The sequence below is a fragment of the Vespula vulgaris genome, chromosome 19 (genome assembly GCF_905475345.1).
Source record: "Vespula vulgaris chromosome 19, iyVesVulg1.1, whole genome shotgun sequence".
NCBI classification, from domain to species: Eukaryota; Metazoa; Arthropoda; class Insecta; order Hymenoptera; family Vespidae; genus Vespula; species Vespula vulgaris.
In genome coordinates, this window is record NC_066604.1 from 3,029,299 (window position 1) to 3,049,616 (window position 20,318).

The following is a 20,318-nucleotide window of genomic DNA, read 5'->3' on the forward strand; positions in this document are numbered from 1 at the left end:
ATTCTATAGAATGCAAATATTTTTTTGTAAAGAAAGCTATCAATGATTTGGTATTATATACAATGTACATATATATAATATATACTATGCCAATTCAATTTTTTCATAAACAAAATTATGTTATATAATAATTTAACTAAGATTTCTTTTGTTCTAATATAAAGATTCTATTAGACAGTATCATACAAAAAAACAGCAGTGCTTTTCGAGACAGACGATGCAATAAAAATATGAAATACAGCCGATTCAGGAAGAAATATTTTAAAATCGATGTTCGTGAAAATATTTAAGAGTCTTATATTTGACGCTTATAGTCCTATAGTTAAATCCATTTTCTTTTTTTTTCGATATGCAATAGTATTTCTGCAAAAAAAATCAATATTGAAAGAAACATGGAAAATCGAATTTTTCTTTATACCTATTAATTTCTCTTACTACGAATATAGACACGATCATCAATAATATTTATAGAATTAAAAACTATCGTTATCATCATTATTCATAGTGTTTTTTCTCTTACCTAGCAATTCTTATCGTGCTGCAAGTGAGAATTTGCCTCTAACTCTGTACAATATCGTCTTAATTATCGGACGTGATAATTAATTATAATTGCGTTTAACGCGATTGAAAAATCAATTGTATATCATATATCGTATATTTTACAGAAACATTTCGCCCTATAAATAGATGATAAAAACGAATAATTAGGATCAAAATTGTTCTCATAAAAACGAACCAAGTATCGTTAATCCGTTTTCTGAATTATATTCGAAGATGTCAACGAAAGAAATGACTATGAAAAATATCATTTATGAATGAACGATTAGGTCATTACATATGCGTATGAATACATATGTTTGATTAGAACCTTAAAACATTTGCGAAATTTTTTGAAAAGTGTTTTTGGACGATCTTATAGTCATACTTACCGATTGAAATAGTAAAAAGATTTCTTTATACTACTTTATCTCGAGAGTACGAAGTTGCACTCGAGTATAGATCATAATTGAATAATTCGACGAAATGAAGAAACGATTGACGTCGACCACTATGATGAAAAATCGGAGAATGTTGGAGATGCACTATAGATACGTCCAATATGTTCCTCGTTCAAACGATCGTTCAATTTCGTAGAGACATCTATCTTTTCAGAGATGCTGTTGATCGGCGTAGTTACCTAAACGAAAAGAAATTGTGAACGCGTTTAAAGAATCATTTATGACTTTTTCTTAACGTCAGAGTAAATGATGGATAGATTTCGAACCTGTTCAAGGTCATAGTCCTCGTCAGGACTCGGCACATCTGGCAACTCTGATAATTCACTAACGATCGAGAGTTTCTCTGTTGTTCTTATGATTTCTTCATCGACATACACCTCCACCTCAGTCTCATGCATCTTCGGACGATGCTCTGGACAAGGAGGGAGGTGTATGAGAGCGACCTAGCTAACTGATGTCTCTTCGACTGACGGGCTTGCCAGTGCTTGAGTTTCACCTAATTGCAAATCGGATAAGTTGAATAAAAAATTCTCCGATCGTTAGGACTGTAATAAGAATTTTTTTTCCATTACCATTTGGATGCTTTTGCTCACTTCGAGATGCTCGTGATGGGGGAGGGCTGCTACGTGATCCTGAGGTCATGCTCTGCATCGTTTGACTCCTCGCACCCGAAAATCGCATCATGAATGTTGGTCTATTACTACTATGAACACCTCCTGGCTGTATTAAAATTTATATTTAATAATTAAATTTATTTAATAACTAATAAGGTCAAATTTTATTTCTACATACTCTGGTGCGTATCGTATTATTATAAATAAATGATTTTTAACATTTATATTAATTTTTACTTGATTTTTTAGAATTATTTTTTACTCACGTTAGGACCAGGTCGTACATTTTTGTAAGGTTGAAATAATACAAGATAAACCTTTGGTGTGAACAGACAGCCAAGAGCAACGGACGCTGAGATGTTGATACACATACACATGCTTGCTATTTGGACCTATTTGGAATAAACTTCTGTAAATCGTCCTGTAAATGATTTTCTTTGAATGATCAACTTGCTAGATACCTTGTAGTCATTCTTCGAACCAAAGTAAATTGGTACAAAGGCAAGCCAGACTATACAGGTAGAGTACATGGTAAAACCAATGTACTTAGCTTCGTTGAAGTTCTCTGGTATTTTCCTTGTTTTAAATGCGTACAAAGTACACATCAGTATGAGGAACATGTTATATACAAGAGACATCATCAAAGAGAACGTTGAGACACGACATGTTAATACAGCTGAGAGTGGATACGGATGGATCTCTGTAGTGTCAGGTGGTTCGATAATCAGCCAAACGATGGCACCGATCAGTTGGACTGCAGTGATCCCTACAAAAACGGGAGTTACGTAATTCAGGATCAAGCTCGAACGGCACGAACGGCCAACGTGTGACTACCCCATCAATTTGATTTAATTTTATAACGATGGAAGATCTGTCGATAAAATGTATCTTTGTCAACTTTGTTTATTTGCTCGAGCAATTGCGAATCGTCCAGTGCAACTTCCCGACTTACATTTAATTTGATTTGATTTTGTTTTTAGTTTGTAATCCAATTTTATTCACAGATCAATCGTTAATTTGGATAGCATGTACTCACCGATAGCAATAACAACTTGACTCTTTGGCGACGTGTATGAAGGTCTTTTGATACTTTTCGTACCTTGATTAAATATACGTGAAATACGATTAGTCTTGGTGAGTATTGCACTGTAACAAATACTCAAGCAAAGGCCTAGACCAATACGAAGATACGTGCAATTCCATGTTGTTGGTTTGCTCAGTATAATGAAGCTCATCCCATAACAAGATAGAATCCCAACGAGTAGAACGTAACATAGTTCTCGACCAGAAGCCATGATCACTGGGGTACGATTGAATCTAAAAAAAAAGTATTTTAAGTAAGCTAAAACCTGATCATATTTACGATCATTATACTTTGATTGTCGGCTTCTTTTTCAAGTATTCGTTAAGAGTAGAAAAGGTGTAATTACTAGGACGGTTCGATCGATTTCTAATTACTACCCAGTACACTATGTTCAAATAACATCGATACATTTTCTTTTTTTTTTTTAATCCATGTCATCGATTAATCACCTGAATTGAATCAATTAAATCTCGGCACATATTGATTTTTTTATCCCTTTGTTTTTGCAACGAAAACGAAAAAAAGAAGAAAACACTTTATATTTTTTTAACGCGAACTCCTTATCTATTCTTCTGTTCAATTAGACAAAGCTATTTTTCTACGAAGTATTACGTGACCTACCGAATGAATACAAACGTTGTGAAAAGGGTACTGAGAATGCCAATGGAAGCGAAAACTAGTGGTACCAATGCCCAAGGACTCGTCCATGATATAACTTCGGCTGTTAGTTTGATGCAACTTGTTTTCGTTTCGTCAGGAGCGTATCCAGGTCCGCAACTGCTGCAAGTGTCGTTGAACACATAAGCATCTTCTCGACAAGCTACACATCTCCAACAACATGCTTCCTGTAAATAGAAAAATCAAGCTAAAAATTAATTTCTCTTTGTTATATCTAATATCTTCGTTTATTCATAGATATTAAAGCTATCTAATTAAATCAATGTTCTGTATCTATAAACATATCTACAAATGTTATTTGCCTTTTAAGCAATAGAAAAGGAAATAATAATAATTTTATAAATATTATAAAAATATTATAAAAAATACTATATATCATTATTGTATATAACTATTATTATTTCCTTTTACAATATAGCATAATATCAATTAATATATTGACAACTTTTTTCAATACCGATAGGCAAGATTTTCTTTTCATTTTCAAGGATAACTATTATATGCCAGAATCGTTATTAACAAAAGATAATTTTATGATAACGTCGATCAATCAAAATTTAATTAACAGTACTTAAGTAATCATGAGGAAACGAGAGATATCCACAGGTGGCAACGATCACACAAAGTTGTTTTCTCTTTTTCTTTCTTTTTTAAAATACCTTCACATTAGAAAAACCACGATGACGAAAACTACGAGGTTAATTAGCAACGTGCTATTGAGAGAAAAAGAGAAAAAGAGAAAAAACGAGAGAGAGAGAAAGAGAGAGAGAGAGAAAGAGTGAGAAGGAAAGAGAGACTGCTTCAGAATAACGACTCGTTTGCATTCCTTCCAGGCTTCGTGCTTTTTCCAGAGTTTACGTGCTCAAGCATCATATCACCACTTTTAAATGAGCCTAAAGGCACAGTTTTAAAGATACGAAAAAACTCTTAAAAATTCTTTTTTATCTTTCTCTCTTATTATCTTTCTCTTTTCCCTTGTGTATGTTTCTAATCGATCATTTCCTACCTGGAAATTTCTAACGTGACCTAAAGGACAATTATCACTACAGGAACTTCTTGGTATATGAAGTTCACCAGCTCCTGTTGCCCATCTGGTCATATTGATCTCAAAAAACAATCTAAAAATTAAAAAAAAATATATTACAATTAATTTATCCTCCAAATTCAATTGTTAAAAACACTTCAAAAAAGAAAAAGAATTTACTCTTCTTTCCAAGTGCCAATCAAAGTGTAATCAAAACGATTTTCTTCGTTACGTTGATATTGATAGATATTATAAAACCCGTAGGCATCGCCATTGGTATTGAATTTAATTTCTGTACCTTGACGACCTGTAAAAGAAAATATATATATATATGTTCTTGTCAGTATAATATATGCAAACAATTTTCCTATTAATATTTAATATAATAATATAATAATATTCAATTGGAAAGAGACTATTAGAGACTCTTTATGTCGACCCTTACCAAAGAAGGTAACGTTTCGGATATACTGTAGAAGTTGTTGGCCATCGGGTGCAGGCTTTAAAGCTTCGCAAACATAATGCATTCCAGTAAATTCATTTACGCATTCTTCCTCTATTACGTTGTGAACTCCATGAGCCATTGCATATACAGCATCAACTATGTGAATAATAATAAAGAACAATAATAACAATAACAATAACAATAAAAATAATAATGATAATAATAATAATAATAATAATAATAATAAAATATTATTATATGTATTCAATCGATATATTGTTCCCGAACGTGACACAAAGAGGGAAGTTTCTCATCTGTAATATTTCTTAAAAAAAAAAAGAAAAAAGAAAGACTTCTTCATTTGATAAAAAAGAAAAAGAAAAAGAACCTAACAAAAAATCAGGTCAGGATTTTTAGCGAGTAGTAATCTAAAGTCTCAAGAATTCGTCGGGTTAAGGGCTGTGCTCCAGGCTATTTTAAAAGAGACAAAGGAGGCACGATTGTCTGATGAAAAAAAAAAAGAAAAGAAAAAATGGAACGATGTGTTACCTTTGTTTCAAGATAATCGTCTCTTTCATTTACAAAATTGTAATTACCTACTTATTATATACTTTATATATTATTATATATTATTACAAATATTCCATTAGCAATTTTTATGAGTCAATGAAATTATTTTACCAACAAAAGGTACTAGTCCTTCTTGTTCGTAATCCTTAAGTTCTTCAGTACCAGTACATCGCGTCATTTCGGTCGATGCATTTTGACTGAAAGTGCATTTATGATGTTGCGACCAAAACTCCCGGAACCATATGTTCCTACAATTTACTATTTTTCCGGGTAATGATTTGTGTGGTACATTATTTTCACTTTGTCCTTGACATTCATTAGCCATTCTTGGTCGAAGATTAAGATAGTAATCGTCAAAACCTTTAAAAGATATAACAAACGTAACAATAAAATATATGTACATTTCATTAATAGTAACAATAAAAAAAAAATGAATAAAAGAACATCAGACCTCAAAAAATTTTGTGCGATTTGAATTGGTCAATAGTATTAGAAACAATACTTAGACATTGTCTAGTAAGATTGAACGATAAGATTACCTTGAAGAGCAGTTCTATAGGGTAGTATAGTGATAGCACCCTCCGCAGCAAATTCTTGATCTCTCACCGGATAAACTTTAGCGCCCCAAGAGTCACTACCAACCCACATGAAGTGACCCGTACGATTGGCTCTCACTGTAGCTTGAAGAAGTTTTCTGAAACATAACAAACGAGAAGAATGATATCGTCGATAAAATAAGCTTTAATTTCGTCAATTCTTTCGTTACAATTCATCCTTCTTCTTTTTTTTATTTTTCTTTCTAAAGAGTTAGATTAATTCAAGAAAACTGAATACACAGAGATACTGATGAGTTAATCTATCAGGAAGGATATAGTGGAATATATCCAGAAAGGCAGAGAGAGTGAGTTAACAGCTATTAGTGTTGGGAAGCTTTGGAAAACGTTTCCATGGAAACTCTAAGCTTATTCTCAACATACATATGTGTACGTGGTATGGCCATCTATGATACTTTAGTCATTATAGTCTTCAGTTTAGTTCCTCGAATATGAACACAGTGACACCCTCATCCCCTGACCAACTTAATATAATTAGTAGTATATCAATACTGATAAAATTATACTTTGATAATAGCTAAAGTGAGAGAATATGTTTATTCGCTTCAGATTTTAATCAAAATTGAATGATAACTTGATAAATTTCTAACAGATACTCTTCTCTTCGAACGATCTATAAATATCTCATAGATATCGTTGTTATTTTCTTATTTGTAGAAAGGAATGGGGAGAAGGAGGATGAGAGTAGGAACTGAAAGAAATCAAAATAAGATCTATCAGAGCAATACAAGTCGGATAAGAAGAACGAGTTTTAAACCTATATCGTCGGACTTATCAAGCATGGCCCATCAAAATCGAATTCAAGAAGTAATGGCTTTTCTTCGACGTATGTTTACGTCAGAAAACAAGATTGAGAAGAACTCTCTCAATGATTTCCTTTTTAAGAATTGATACGGACTAGAAGTATATAATAACTATCACCATTATTGGGTAATATCAATTGGGATATCGAAAAGAACAAGTTTTTTTTTTTTTTTTTTTTTTTAATTTAATATCCACACAGTATATACTAAAGTAAATTCTAAAGTCAAGTTATGTATACCTACGTCTCGAAGAATTACGTTTCAAAGCAAGCATAACAGCAGAGTTTCTAACAAGTTAGAATCGAATAATTCAATCACACTGCTTTCATGTCCAATACGATTTGAAACTATCAAAATGAGGGTAGAGGGAGAGAGGGAATAGAGGGGATGGAGAGAGGTGGAGTTAACAAATGAGATCAATTTCAACCACATATCGACGTTCTCGAGGAAACAAGAACGTGTTTCACGGTTTACTGATAATATTGAGTTAACAATCTGACACTTTGACTAATAAACCCAATAACTAGAATTTTCGAAGAATGTAAATTAAAAAGACTAGATTGAAAAAATATTTGGATATTTTTAATAAAATATATGTATATATAGATATACATATTATGCGTGTACGCGTGTACATGTTCTCCTTTGATAATGTGTATCACTTTGCGAATATGTATTTTAACCTTGTGAACGAGATGCGTGGGAGTATGAGGATGCTTGCTAGCTAATTGGATCTCAACACAGTATGGAAGACAAATTGAGGTCCGTCGGTTTATTTATTACGCTGGAATCGATCTTCTTCTTCTGACAGTGTCTCTCTCTCTTTCTCTCTTTCTCTATCTGCATCTACCAAATTTCTCTAGCTCGATGTTTCATTGATTAATAAGTTCTAATAAATAATTTATTTATATACATGTGCTCTCGTTTACATATTATATTACCATGTATATACATGTCTAATAATACTGTAATATCCTATTATTAACATTGACCACGATGTATATTACTCCTTCTTTTTTTTTAATTCATATTTATATAAATAACATTTTCTACTCTCTTTCTCTCTTTCTCATCGCAGTAAAAAAAAAAAAATACACCTGTTTCTATGAAAAAAGGCACTAGTAGATACATTTTAAAAATACTGCTTGTATTTTAGTCAATAGAGTTCTTTGCTAGATAATCCTTTGAACGAGAAGGAAAGCCAGTCTTGAAACGCTTTCGAAAAAGGGGATGACGATACTAAGGAGACGGTATATCAGGACGTGTTTGGGCAATCGATTTGGAGGACGATATTGGGGTCACTGGATTACTATCCGAGCAAAGGGGAATAAGTACCCTCTTCTCTTTCTCCTTCTCTCTACCTCCCATTGTTTTCTTCGTGACGAAGAACGAGAGATTCAAGTTAAGAGCGAAGAAAGGGCGTGTGTACACTCGAACATCGATCCTCTTCTTCTTTCTCTTTTACTACTACAATATTATTACTACTATTATTATTATTATCCTTTTGTTTGTTCTTTTAGTATATCTAAAAAACAGATCACAGTTTGAACAGTGTTGACTCTTGAATGAGAATCCAAAGAAAACCTATAGTCGAACCGATGTCAACTTTGAGTAAGGAAACTTTTTTACAAATGCAGCTATCGAATCTATCAAAAATAAAAAAAAGAAAAAGAAAAAGATAAATGAATTCTATAGATTTATTTTTTTACACAATGAAACTTTAAATTGATCAGAATTATTTTTTACAAACAATCATTTTTTTTCTATAGATTGATCGCATTATTATTAACTATATATACATGTACAATATAAGTCTTTCGAGACTTTTTAGATCGTAAAATTATTTTTTCAGATTATAAAATTACAAGCTTAGAATTTTTTAACTATATATTTACATACATATAATTAACATTGCAATTAATTAGACATCTCTCGTTAGAATGATTAAAGATCGAAAATTCTTCCAAAATCAAACGAAAAGTCTCGTTGAAAAGAAAAATAGAAACATTAACAAACAGAGAAAAACTTCATTAATCGCCTAGGGAAACATTTCTTTTTTATTTCATTTCTTTTTTATCTCACAGATGAAATTATTCGTAAAAGTTGAAGAACAAGGAAAAGGATGCGACCGATAAAGAGTACTCCGTCCTTTGTAATGCAAAGCTCTTGCATTTGTTCGGAAGGGAATATATATTGTACGCGTAAGCGAGAGCACGGCATGTATAAATAAAGAGAGATTTTTCCTAGAGAAAAAGAAAAAAAAAGGGAAAGAAGGAAGGAAGGAAGGAAGGAAGGAAGGAAGGGAAGAAGGAACGAAAGGAAAACAGGGATAGAGATAAAGAAGGTGACGGGTCGAAGATATCCGTGTCGATACGAAGCCTTTTGAGGGGTTGAAATTTAAAGTCGATAGGTGGAAAAAGAATGTTTCTTCCTGCAGCAGCCGGTTTGCTCCGATATTTGGATACTAGCCAAAAAAAGGGGTTGGAGATGTGTGTTTTATGAAAACCGCTAACGCCACTATGGCGACCTACCTAAAAGTGGTTTTTCCTTGATAACGTATATTAAAGATAAAGAAAGAAAGAAAACTCTTTGTTAATAATAACGAAAAATGTTGGACAGATACGTGCGAACTAAAGAAAAGATAATTCAAAAGAAAGATAATAGTTGAAAGATAATCTTCTCGAGCATTGACAAATGAGAACACATTATTTAAGATTATCTTAACGGTAAAAACTAGCGACCTATTTTTATCACATCTGTCAATCTGACAGATATTTAACGAAGAAGAAGAAAAAAGGAAAAATACTTAAGAAAAAAGAAAAATAAGAGAATTCTCGCGGAATAGATAATAATCGAGTGAGAAGGATACGTCGAAGAGCATCGCACGTATAACGTCGTTTAAACGACGACGACGTTTAAAAATCGATACTACATATAGCGAACGTCATTTTTCACAGGCTGCATCCAGAGCGATCCATAATCTAACATAAGCAGCCAATGCCTAAGAAGATAAGCTGTGACACTTGCGAAGCTCCTTCCTTTTTATAACCACGAAATTCAATCCCGATTTTTTCTTCTCTCTCTCTTATTATTTTATATATTTTTTTCTTCTTATCGTTAACCCTTTATAATATCATTGAACTTTAATGTTATAGTTATATATACATAATATAATTTCATTTTTCAAAGATAAAATAACAGATCAAATCATAAAAGGTTATCGATGTTTCTTTTATACAAATTTTTATATTCTTCTAATACACAAAAACATTTGTAATATATTTATAAATTGTATCAAATATTTTATTCTTCACCCTTTTCTCTCTCTCTCTCTCTCTCTCTCTCTCCCCCTCTCTTTCTCTCTTCTCTCTACTTCTCTTTTTTCTTCTCTTTCGTCTTCTTTTTATTCACGTCTCGTTTGAAAACGTTCAAAAATAACCGAAAGTTTATTTCACTGGCAGAGCTGTCAAACGAGGAGAGTTTTTACAGTAACATTTGCTTTGTGTCCTTATGTAGAAGGAGAGGGCACGTCAAGGGTGAAACAAAAAGTAATGATCCTACCCATAGAACATTGTCGTCAGAACGAACTTACATCGTTCATCATAAATCAATGATGGAATAACGGAGGTATACTTGATCGGTCATGGCAGAAATTAATTACTAGAGAAAACAATGTAGAAGAGAAAGATAGATAGGTAGATAGAGAAAGAGAAAGAGAGAAAATTCTTGAGATCGATCTATATCATCTAGAGTTTATCGACTTTTAATTTACACCAACCTATCTTTTTTTTATGCTATTAATGTTTTTCTCGTAATATAATAAACAACAATTTTTTTCGCTTAGAAATATTAGCTGTTTCTATACGTTCAATGTTTTGATCAAGTCTATGAAAATATTCTGTCTACTCATTTTTTAAAAATATGTTCAGAGAAAAGTCCTTCAAAAATAAAACTAATATGCCATTATATTTTTTATTCAATATTTTTCTAACTAGATTATTATAACTCCTTGAAAAGCAGGAAATCAATATTTGATAATACTTTAAAAATAATTAATAATAATTTCTTACCTTATATTATCTTCATCAACGAACAATACGACTCCTCGAGCATTATGTTTCGTGCTTAGTCTCTCTATGATCCTATCAAAGTCTACGGTCTTCGAATTTCGTAATATCTTCTCGCTTACAGCAACGCAAATGTTGTATTCCAAGGATAACGATATAAAACTGGCGATGCCCTAAACAAAGATACCCGTTGTATTATTTTCTCTTTTTTCTTTTTCCCTCATTCCCTTTAAAAAAAAATTCTAATCAAATATTTTATTTTATTTCTTATTGAATCTTACTCAAACAATATCCAAACACGAGCTTTCGTCGTTTCTATCAACATCGCATGTTCTCAGGCTCTTATTCAATCTACCATAAAGGAGAATATGAAGAAATGCATTCGAAGAAATTCCATTTGCGTTGTTTTTACTTTACGACAAAAGCAAGCATCATTTGAAATGTCGGAGAAGAAAAGAAAACGGATATTGCTTTTATCGTTAAGCGATTTTCAACGTGTATCTTGTTGATATATGAAGATAATACAAAATAAAAGAAAGAATAAAAGAAAAATTTACGATTCAAAAATGCTATGGCGTTAACATTAAAATAATGATACTAATGGTAATAAAAATATCGATTAGAGAATATTGCTGACCCACTTTCGTCTTTCTCTCTCTAAACACACATAAGCCCGCAAATATATATGTATACATTCTAATATTTGATCAGATGTTTTTTATGTCCAAAAAGTCAAACAAATCACAAGTAACCATTGAAGAAATTCAACTTCGTTAACTAATTCGATGTATCTCGATATTCTATTAATGCTCGTTATTTACAGGACCTCCGTATGACCTTTCCCCTTGTTTTGTCCTATCGTTCAGGAAACAAGCACTTTTTGCTCGCCCTTGGCGAGTCCTTTTAGTCGATACATTTAGTTAAACGTTTTTGTTATATACAGGATGAGATCATCAATTTATCTCTGTATATAATATATATATATATATATATATATATATATATATATATATATATAACTAAATCGAGCAAAATCGTCCATGCTTTATATAAGTATGAAACAATATTTTATAAAAGATCTAATTAAAAATTTCTGCTCAATGAATCTTATATTATACATACACTTTTAAATAAAACAATTTATCGTTTCTATATATACTTCAAGTGTATAGGAAGAAAAACTGACTGACCTTTTCACCATAATCACCTTCGACGGCCACCGTAGAAACATATTTCCATCCTAAACGATGTATCACTTCGACCATGGCCTGCGCTTGAAAACTGTCTGGTGGTACGACTCTACTGAAATACTCGAAACGACTTTTGTCCGATAATTCAGTACTGGTTGACGCATAGCTCACTTGGGGTATCTGCAATATGCCATGAGCAATGCTTACACATTGATAGAGACTAAAAGTTCTTACTTCTATATATTATATTTTACTCTAACGTTTATCACGACGAACTGACGAACAAATGTGTGTAACTATCTTTAAGTAATAATTTTGGAATGATTCGAAAGAAATAACTAAGAGATCAAGGACGTCTACAATCTTTTGTTAATGTTTTGTAAATATGGTGTGTGTCTGTGTGCGTGTATCTACTTCTCCAAGAACAGACCGGTCTCGAGGAACAACACAGACTGTTTGACTGTGATAGCTTTACTAAATACGAAATCAAGGACAATTCACGTGATTCGTCATCGAGCGAACCAATTAACAACGTCGAAGGAAAATGTATTCGATCGAATGGAGTAGCACTTTCTATGCTAATACCTCGAAAATATTCCGATCGATTACACACCCTACTGGCCAAACTTCATTCAGCCTAGCCAATTGAGAATTTGAAATATTTATTGATCCCAAAGAGAAAAAAGAGGAAATGAATGTTTTCTTTTAGGAAATGCGACAATGCAATTCAAGAAAAGTGAAAAATTCTAAATCATTTTCATAGTATACACTAAATTCGATAAAAAAAAATTGATTTACTTTTTAATTTTTATTGATGTATTTTTTTCTGTAAATATATAAGAAATGAAAATGTTTGATTACAATTTATAACTTTCCAAGTGAGTTTGAATTTCATTTCTTTTCAATATTGATTTTTGGAAATAAAAGTAGACAAGAAATAGAATCGATTCTGTTCCTTATTTCTTTTCTTTCCTTATTACTTTTATACATACCTATAGTATATATAAAATATATATATATATATCTTTCCCTTTCTCATTCTCTCTGTGTACACGTCCAGTTACCAAACGTAAAATGGTTAAATTCTTTCTCGGACAAGAAATCATAAAATAAACATGAGCTCGAAGCTGCATCACTTTAATAATGTAATTTCTTTCGCATTAGTGACATTGAAGCTATCAAATGAAATTCATAAACCGAATACCTTTCTCCATCTTATCATGTAATTGTTTTTTTATCGGAAAAGAAAAGAATAAATCTGTAAATGTTGAAAGAAACAAACAAAAAATTTACTATTTTGCAAAACGGGTTGGACAAAAAGTTTCTAGGCAATTTTAAAAATCAATTAGTCTTTTTCTAGATTTCCTAGACTGATTTGGTTTTCGAGATCGTTAAACTACAAGCCTAGAAACTTTTTTGCAATCTAAAAAAAATGAGTCTAAATAGTTTCGAAAAAGAGTAATTGATTTTTAAAATCGCTTAGGAACTTTTGGTCAATCCTGTATAAATAAGTAAATTGTTCGATGCAAAGTAAAAACGAATAAATTGCAAAGCAAAATGAATAATCATTTAACTTTTTTGATTCTCTCGCCAACTTCCAAATAAATCCTTTTAAAGTGACTTCACTGATAGATCCTTTCAAGAAACTCATAGTTTCTACTTTGATAAGAAAGATTGTTCGCTGACCTGCATGATTCCTGTTGCATGAATTTCTCAAACGATGTCCTTTTTACTTCGTTTCTATTATATAACGTTCTTTATCGATCAAAGTTTTTATTTTTCCACAATTCACTACCTTTAACATTGGTCATTATTTATTCTAATAAGAACAAAAAATTCATTAAAACTTTCATCAAACATATTTCATATTAATCGCTTTCAAATTGATTACTAATTTGATTAATGATAACTAATTAGAATTAAATGTTTCTCGACTCCGTCTGATGCAATTAGCTCTATTCTATTCGAATCCTCTTATAATCGTAAAAGATAATAAAATAAAATTTTATTTTTATCACCATCTCTATCTTGTCTTGAGAAAACGTAAAACACTATTTCGCATCCAATTTTGAAAATAAAACGATAAAAGAAATGTTTCCATGCGGAAGCTTTCTTTCTTCGTTTTCGTTTTGGCATTTCCCTTTGATTTTGACTCGGTGAACGTGCGGTGAACAATAATACGTACGTTCTATATCCATATGTCTCTCTCACTCTCTATGTATGCACACATGACTGAGTAAAAAAGAGAGAAATAGAGATAGGGGAGGAATAGATAGATAGACAGATAGATATATATATAGATAGATAGATAGATAGATAGATAGATAGATAGATAGATAGATAGATAGATAGATAAATAGATAGATAGATAAATAGATAGATAGATAGATAGATAAAGAAAGAGAGAGAGAGAGAGGAAGAGAGAGAGAAAGCTCTTATGGTAAGAGGAAAATACGATGCCGAGTGCTTTTGCGCGCTAGTTCTCAAGATCCTCTATGCCGGCCATCTCTTGAGGAAGTTCCTCGAGAGATGAGAGAACTTCCTCGAGAAGCACTGTACTATTCGTTCCTAGAAACTTATATCGGCCAGCGTGAGTAGCCACGTAATCGTACGCAAGAAAGAAATAGAGAGCGAGAGATGAGTTCAGCGAAAAATAAGATACCGCGAGTTATTCCACGTTACGATCAAATAACAAATCAATTTAACGCAAAGAGAAATATAAATTTTTTGTCTGTTAAAAAATAATTATCAAAAACGAACTAATAGATTTTAATATCTTTATAACAGTGATCTCTGTAATATCGATAAATCAAAATTGTTCAACAATTTCTTTTGATTGTGTATTTAAACAAAATTCTGAATGAAAATCTATATGAGTAAGTTTTATATGTCTAATTTTTATATATCTAATAATAATAAAAATTTTTATAAATCTAATAATAACAAAAGATTAAATTCTTTTAATGAAATCTAGTCATACTATATAAAATAAAATATAAAAGTTATTAGAGAAAAAGAAACGATGTCTCGTTCGAAATATCTTAAAATATAAACTCTCTTAAAATAGAGAATAATTTTAAAAAAAGAAATAATGTCGAGTCAATGTAAGTAAGAGTTAATTTTGTTATATCAGCGTCGTTTCCAGAAGAAATGGACTTTGATCGGTCCAAAGCATGATCATATCATGATATAACGAGAATAACCGTAAGAGTACACAATATTCCTTTGATTATTTTTTAAATTACCTTAAAAAGTCTTAGAATATTAGCAACCATGATGGAAACTACACTGAAGGAAGCTCCTATTACTCCGGTTACTGGTTTATGGGGCATATATATAGGTGGTTTATTATCTTCGCACTTGTATTCCGAAATGTCCTGTAACAAAAAAAGAAACAAGAAGAGTAAGAAGACTCCAATAAAAATTCTCAATTATTAAAAATAAAAAGAGAGAAAGATAAAAACAAATTAATATTTCCTTAAAATTATATCATATTAGTTTATATAACTTACAAGTATATACAAATGGAAAGTTTAACTCCAACTGTTTTCCCAAAGCTAACGAGCTCAGAATATTGCTAATTAAATTAAAGAACATTTGAAAGTACATTTCAAAGTTGTTACCAGTTACTTGAAATATTTAAAAGCGAATAACAGCGAGCTAGCTAGCTACCTAGCTAGCCTCGAGCCAACGAGAAAACTAATACCAACTGTATGTGTATATATATATATATATATATATGCTGTATAGAAAGAAAGATAAAGAGGAGGAGGAGGAGGAAGAGAGAGAGAGAAATTTCTGTGCTTTCCATGGAACGATAATTCTACACTACCCTCGAATTAACCACTGGAAAATTGAAAATTCAAATATGTAAATCTACTTGATACTTCACCTTATTGCAAGCTTTTCAAAATCACTGTTTTATACTGATCAAGACTACCTCAAATTTCAAACTATTTTATTAAAAAGAATCAAAGAATCTTTCATATCTTTGACCTTGAAAGAAAGTTTAATTAGATAGGCAAGAAAAAATATAGAAAAGATCGATGGAATGTCGATAATCACGATATTTTAAGATATATTAAGATAAACTTTCTAGAAATCTTTTCGATCTTTTTCTTGGCCAATTTTTGTATAAATCATTTGGAAAATATAGTATATAGACATAGTACAATCATGAAAAGTGTCCTTATTAATATTCACTTGGATCTGTTTGCATTGTCGATGAGTTTCGATGGAGTGTACTTTCTATTTATGTTACTCGATGCAACCACATCCTGTCACGTATCACAGACACTTCAGTGATTGCTTGAAATCCTACAATCACGAGAGGTCCTTTCCCACTGTATTTATGATCTTTCAATTATATCGAAGCGAATTCGATGATCCTTCAATTTTCTTTACATTTTTTCTCAAACCTCAGGAATTTTATACGAACGTCTTATTATATCGTATTCATTTTATAAAAAAAAAAGTAGTATGTTAATTTTTATATAAAAGTATTATTTTGTGTTTTTATTAATATTATATTATATCTCAATTTGTAAATAAAATTATTTTCTCTTGAATTAATAATAGAAATATTATTTTTCAACTTTCTGAAAATTCGTGTATTTTATATATATATATTTTTGTTTATTTACTTATTATGATAAACAAGATCATAAAGAAGACTAAGAATAGAAAATGAAGTCTTTCGAGAAAACGACCATAATCGATCATTTTTATCCAACGTGTAGGATTTATTTTCTCTGGAAGACACTTACGTAACTTAGATTAAAACTTCGAAGCCCTTTCCGATCGAAAAGTCACAGTCTTTTCGCTCCGTTTCCCTTCGATCGATCTTGTCGATCATTCAGGCGAAACATCGTAAGTATATAACTCATTCTTGCGTATTACATATGTATGAAGAAAAAAAATCGTATAAAAAATATAATAGTATCAAGTTTACGTACATAAGATTTATTACAATATAAAGTATATAGAAATATATCCCACTTAAAAATTAAAGAATGATTTTTAATTATTAAAAAAACATATAAGATTCTAGAAATATTATAGATTTCATAATATCTATACATTAATATCTCGAAAGGATATAATAAATATAATATTATCTTTTAAAAATCTTCTTCTTTATATATAATAATAATTTTTAAAAGAAAATGACTATTCATTAAATATAAAATAATAAAATAAAGAATAGGAAAGAGGTTAACGAAATTCTTGACTCTGATAAAAAACCAAGAGGGCTTGTCGTCGTTGTCGTCGTCATTGTCGTTGTCTCGTCGTCGTTGCTGAAAGCTTACAACACTCGACCCTGATGACGCTCAAGGGGTATAGCCATGCACTTTTGCGAAGGAAGCAAAGCGCTTCACTAGGAAATTGCTTCTGACACGAGCAAAAGTGGAAAGGAAAATGCGTTTTGCTTCCGTCTTTCTTACGAGAAGTACACTTCGCAGTATGTTTTGCTGTAATTATCCTTAGAACTCGAGTATCTTTATTCGTTTCTTTTCCTAGGATCAATAAATCAAACAAGATGAAATTTTCATAATTACAGTTTCGAAACTCTTTCGTTTCGAGTGACCTAATTATGTCCAATATTTTCTAACGCTTGATATTTATTGTTTTTTTTTTAATGTTAAATCACGTCACTCGACTGTTTTACAAATATTCATTTCCAATAAAAAAGAATAATTCGATAAATCACGTCGAACAAAACATATAAGAATTTTTATGCCAACGATAGTTCAGGAAACTTTCGAAATTCTTTGCTCGTATATCCGAACTGTAATAACAGTCTCCGACCTCAATATTTCTCATAAGACCAAAGATATATATATATACGTACAATACTATATAGATCTCGAAAATTGAAGTCGCGGAGAGAAAATAGAAAAAATAAAACACAAGGAAAAAAGAAAAGCATTAGGAAACAATTATTTCGATCTTAAAAAAACGTAATTAAATCGATTAACCAAACGCTTCAATGAAAGACTCTGAAATCGAAATTTCAAGCAGATCGAAAAGCCAACTCTAATTCATCATCCGCCTAATGTCTAATTAGAGGCAATCCAATGGAAATAAGACTTTCTCTTTCCTTTTTGTCTGATGAATAATACATAAGATGAAAAAAAGAGAGAGAGAGAGAGAGATAGTAGAGAGAAAATTCCAGATGAAAATTCTATTTGAAATTTAGGCGAGTTTTATCGTCGACGAATAATACTAACAATTTAATGAAATTTTATTTCGTCTCTAAAACCAATGATAATGGTAATAATTGAAACGAACAAATTGTTCATTTCAAATAATTAATGTGTATGTACATTGTACATATGCATACACACATATATATACACTAATACGTGATTACTCTTCATCATCGTAAAAAAAAGTCGATGGAAGTTTCGTGGTGGTCGATAACTTTGAATACTTTTCACAAGCGAGTAAACAAGTGCACGTCCATCTATTATCTACTACGTACGTTTGTAGAGACAAACATGCTTTTATCGATACGTTTGCATCGATTTGAACGAAAGTAGTGAGACAGACATGTTACCAATGTTGACAATGACGTAATTCTTTCGTTTTAGTCATTTCTAACACGTACAAACACGAAGAAAAGAAAACAATCGACCATTTCGAATGCACTACAATTTTGTAGAAAAGTGATACTTAATTTAAAATAAACTTAGAATACATTCTAATTCTGTGGTAATAAAAAAAAATTAAATACCCTTGAAATATAAATAAGTAAATTAAAAAAATATTCAATATTAATGAAAAGATAATTATTTTTAATCAGGCAAAAATAAGAATCCCATAATTCACAAATTCTTTTTTTCTAACAATCGAAAGTAGTCAAACGATCTATCGTAATAATATCTAGAACAAATTAAATAAGATATTCAATTTTCAAGTGCAAAAACATTAATCTGAACGACGAAAAGAAAAAAAAAGTTAAACTACAAAATTTCATAATGTCAAAATGAAATTTTTGCGGATTTAGACGAGATCGTTAAATCCTCGTAAATCTTCACGAGATAACACGCAACACGATCGTTTTCCTTGAAACAGGAAACACGATGAAGAAGATAGGAGAGGATGAAAAACGACAGAATATGCGAAAGAAATTTATAACGTGCTCTGCAAAAAATATTCAACCAGTTTGCATAAATCTGATATGTTATACTATAGTTCTTTAATGGAAAATAAAAAAAAAAAATAAAGAAAAAAGGAATAATCTGATAGAGAAAGATAGAATTACAAAGTTTTGCCCAACGTAAAGAGAAAAAAAAAAAGAGAAAGAAAAGAAAAAAATTCGTAGTATAAAAGAAAACTTCGACGATTCAGCTATTTTAAAAGGAAAATAAAAAGAAAAGAAAAAAGAAGAATAAAAGTTAATATAAAAGTTACAAGAATATATATATGAAAGATATAAAATATAAAATTTACGATTAATATATTTTGATAATATATTAATATATTGCTACTATTAAATAAGAAGAGAACTAAATAGTAATAACTATAATTCCTCTTAATTATCATATATACTATACTCAAGTTAATATCTCGAAATGCAAGGGAACTAGTAGGAATTCTCAAACGCGAGCTGTATATGACATATTCCATGGAGACCATTTAAATCAAAACGGACGAATTCGAGTTACCTGGTCACTGAGAATTCATACACGCATAAAGCAAATATTCGATATAGCATATGAAATTGCTATGAACGTTGCGTGCATTTACCATTTAGTTAGCAGATGAGCCGGTTAGAATGTACGATGACGAGTCTCGACAAATTAACGATAGCACGTTTGCGATAGTACTTGTATTAAAAATACACACTGTAATAATAGAGTCTAAGGGAGGGGGGAGGGCATTGGAATCAAGGGTGGATGCAATGTGGGAGGAACCGACCGGCCGATGATGGGTGATCATTAAATTTTCAATTTCGTGCGAGAATATGCCTGCGGTTCGCTTCGATTCGACGAATTATCGATAATATCGATTCTCCTGTGATCATCGAAAATGACAAAGTAAACAGAATAGAAATATCGAGATGATTTACGCGAAAGAGAACAAGAGAGAGAGCGAGAGAGAGAGAAAGAGGGAGGGAAATTCTAAAATTAAAAAACAAATATCTTAGAAGTTCTCTCGTCGGAAGCATTTGTTCGAATGAATTCACTCGAGGACAAATGTCATAGCAAGTTTCCTTAAGTTTCGAA

General features: G+C 31.1%; 1 protein-coding gene across 1 annotated transcript in view; it reads right to left on the bottom strand.

The window, feature by feature from the left end:
• Nucleotides 1-142: 142 nt before the first annotated feature.
• The window catches only part of LOC127070796 (metabotropic glutamate receptor 7-like), a 37,259-nt gene continuing 17,083 nt past the window's right edge, over nt 143-20,318 (bottom strand). The window contains 13 exon segments of the mRNA XM_051009233.1: nt 143-1,494; nt 1,571-1,718; nt 1,879-2,378; nt 2,649-2,929; nt 3,318-3,541; nt 4,381-4,492; nt 4,579-4,705; nt 4,844-4,999; nt 5,525-5,773; nt 5,953-6,107; nt 10,901-11,070; nt 12,088-12,267; nt 15,333-15,464. Coding sequence (XP_050865190.1) covers nt 1,442-1,494; nt 1,571-1,718; nt 1,879-2,378; nt 2,649-2,929; nt 3,318-3,541; nt 4,381-4,492; nt 4,579-4,705; nt 4,844-4,999; nt 5,525-5,773; nt 5,953-6,107; nt 10,901-11,070; nt 12,088-12,267; nt 15,333-15,464 — 2,487 coding nt within the window. The 3' untranslated portion in view covers nt 143-1,441.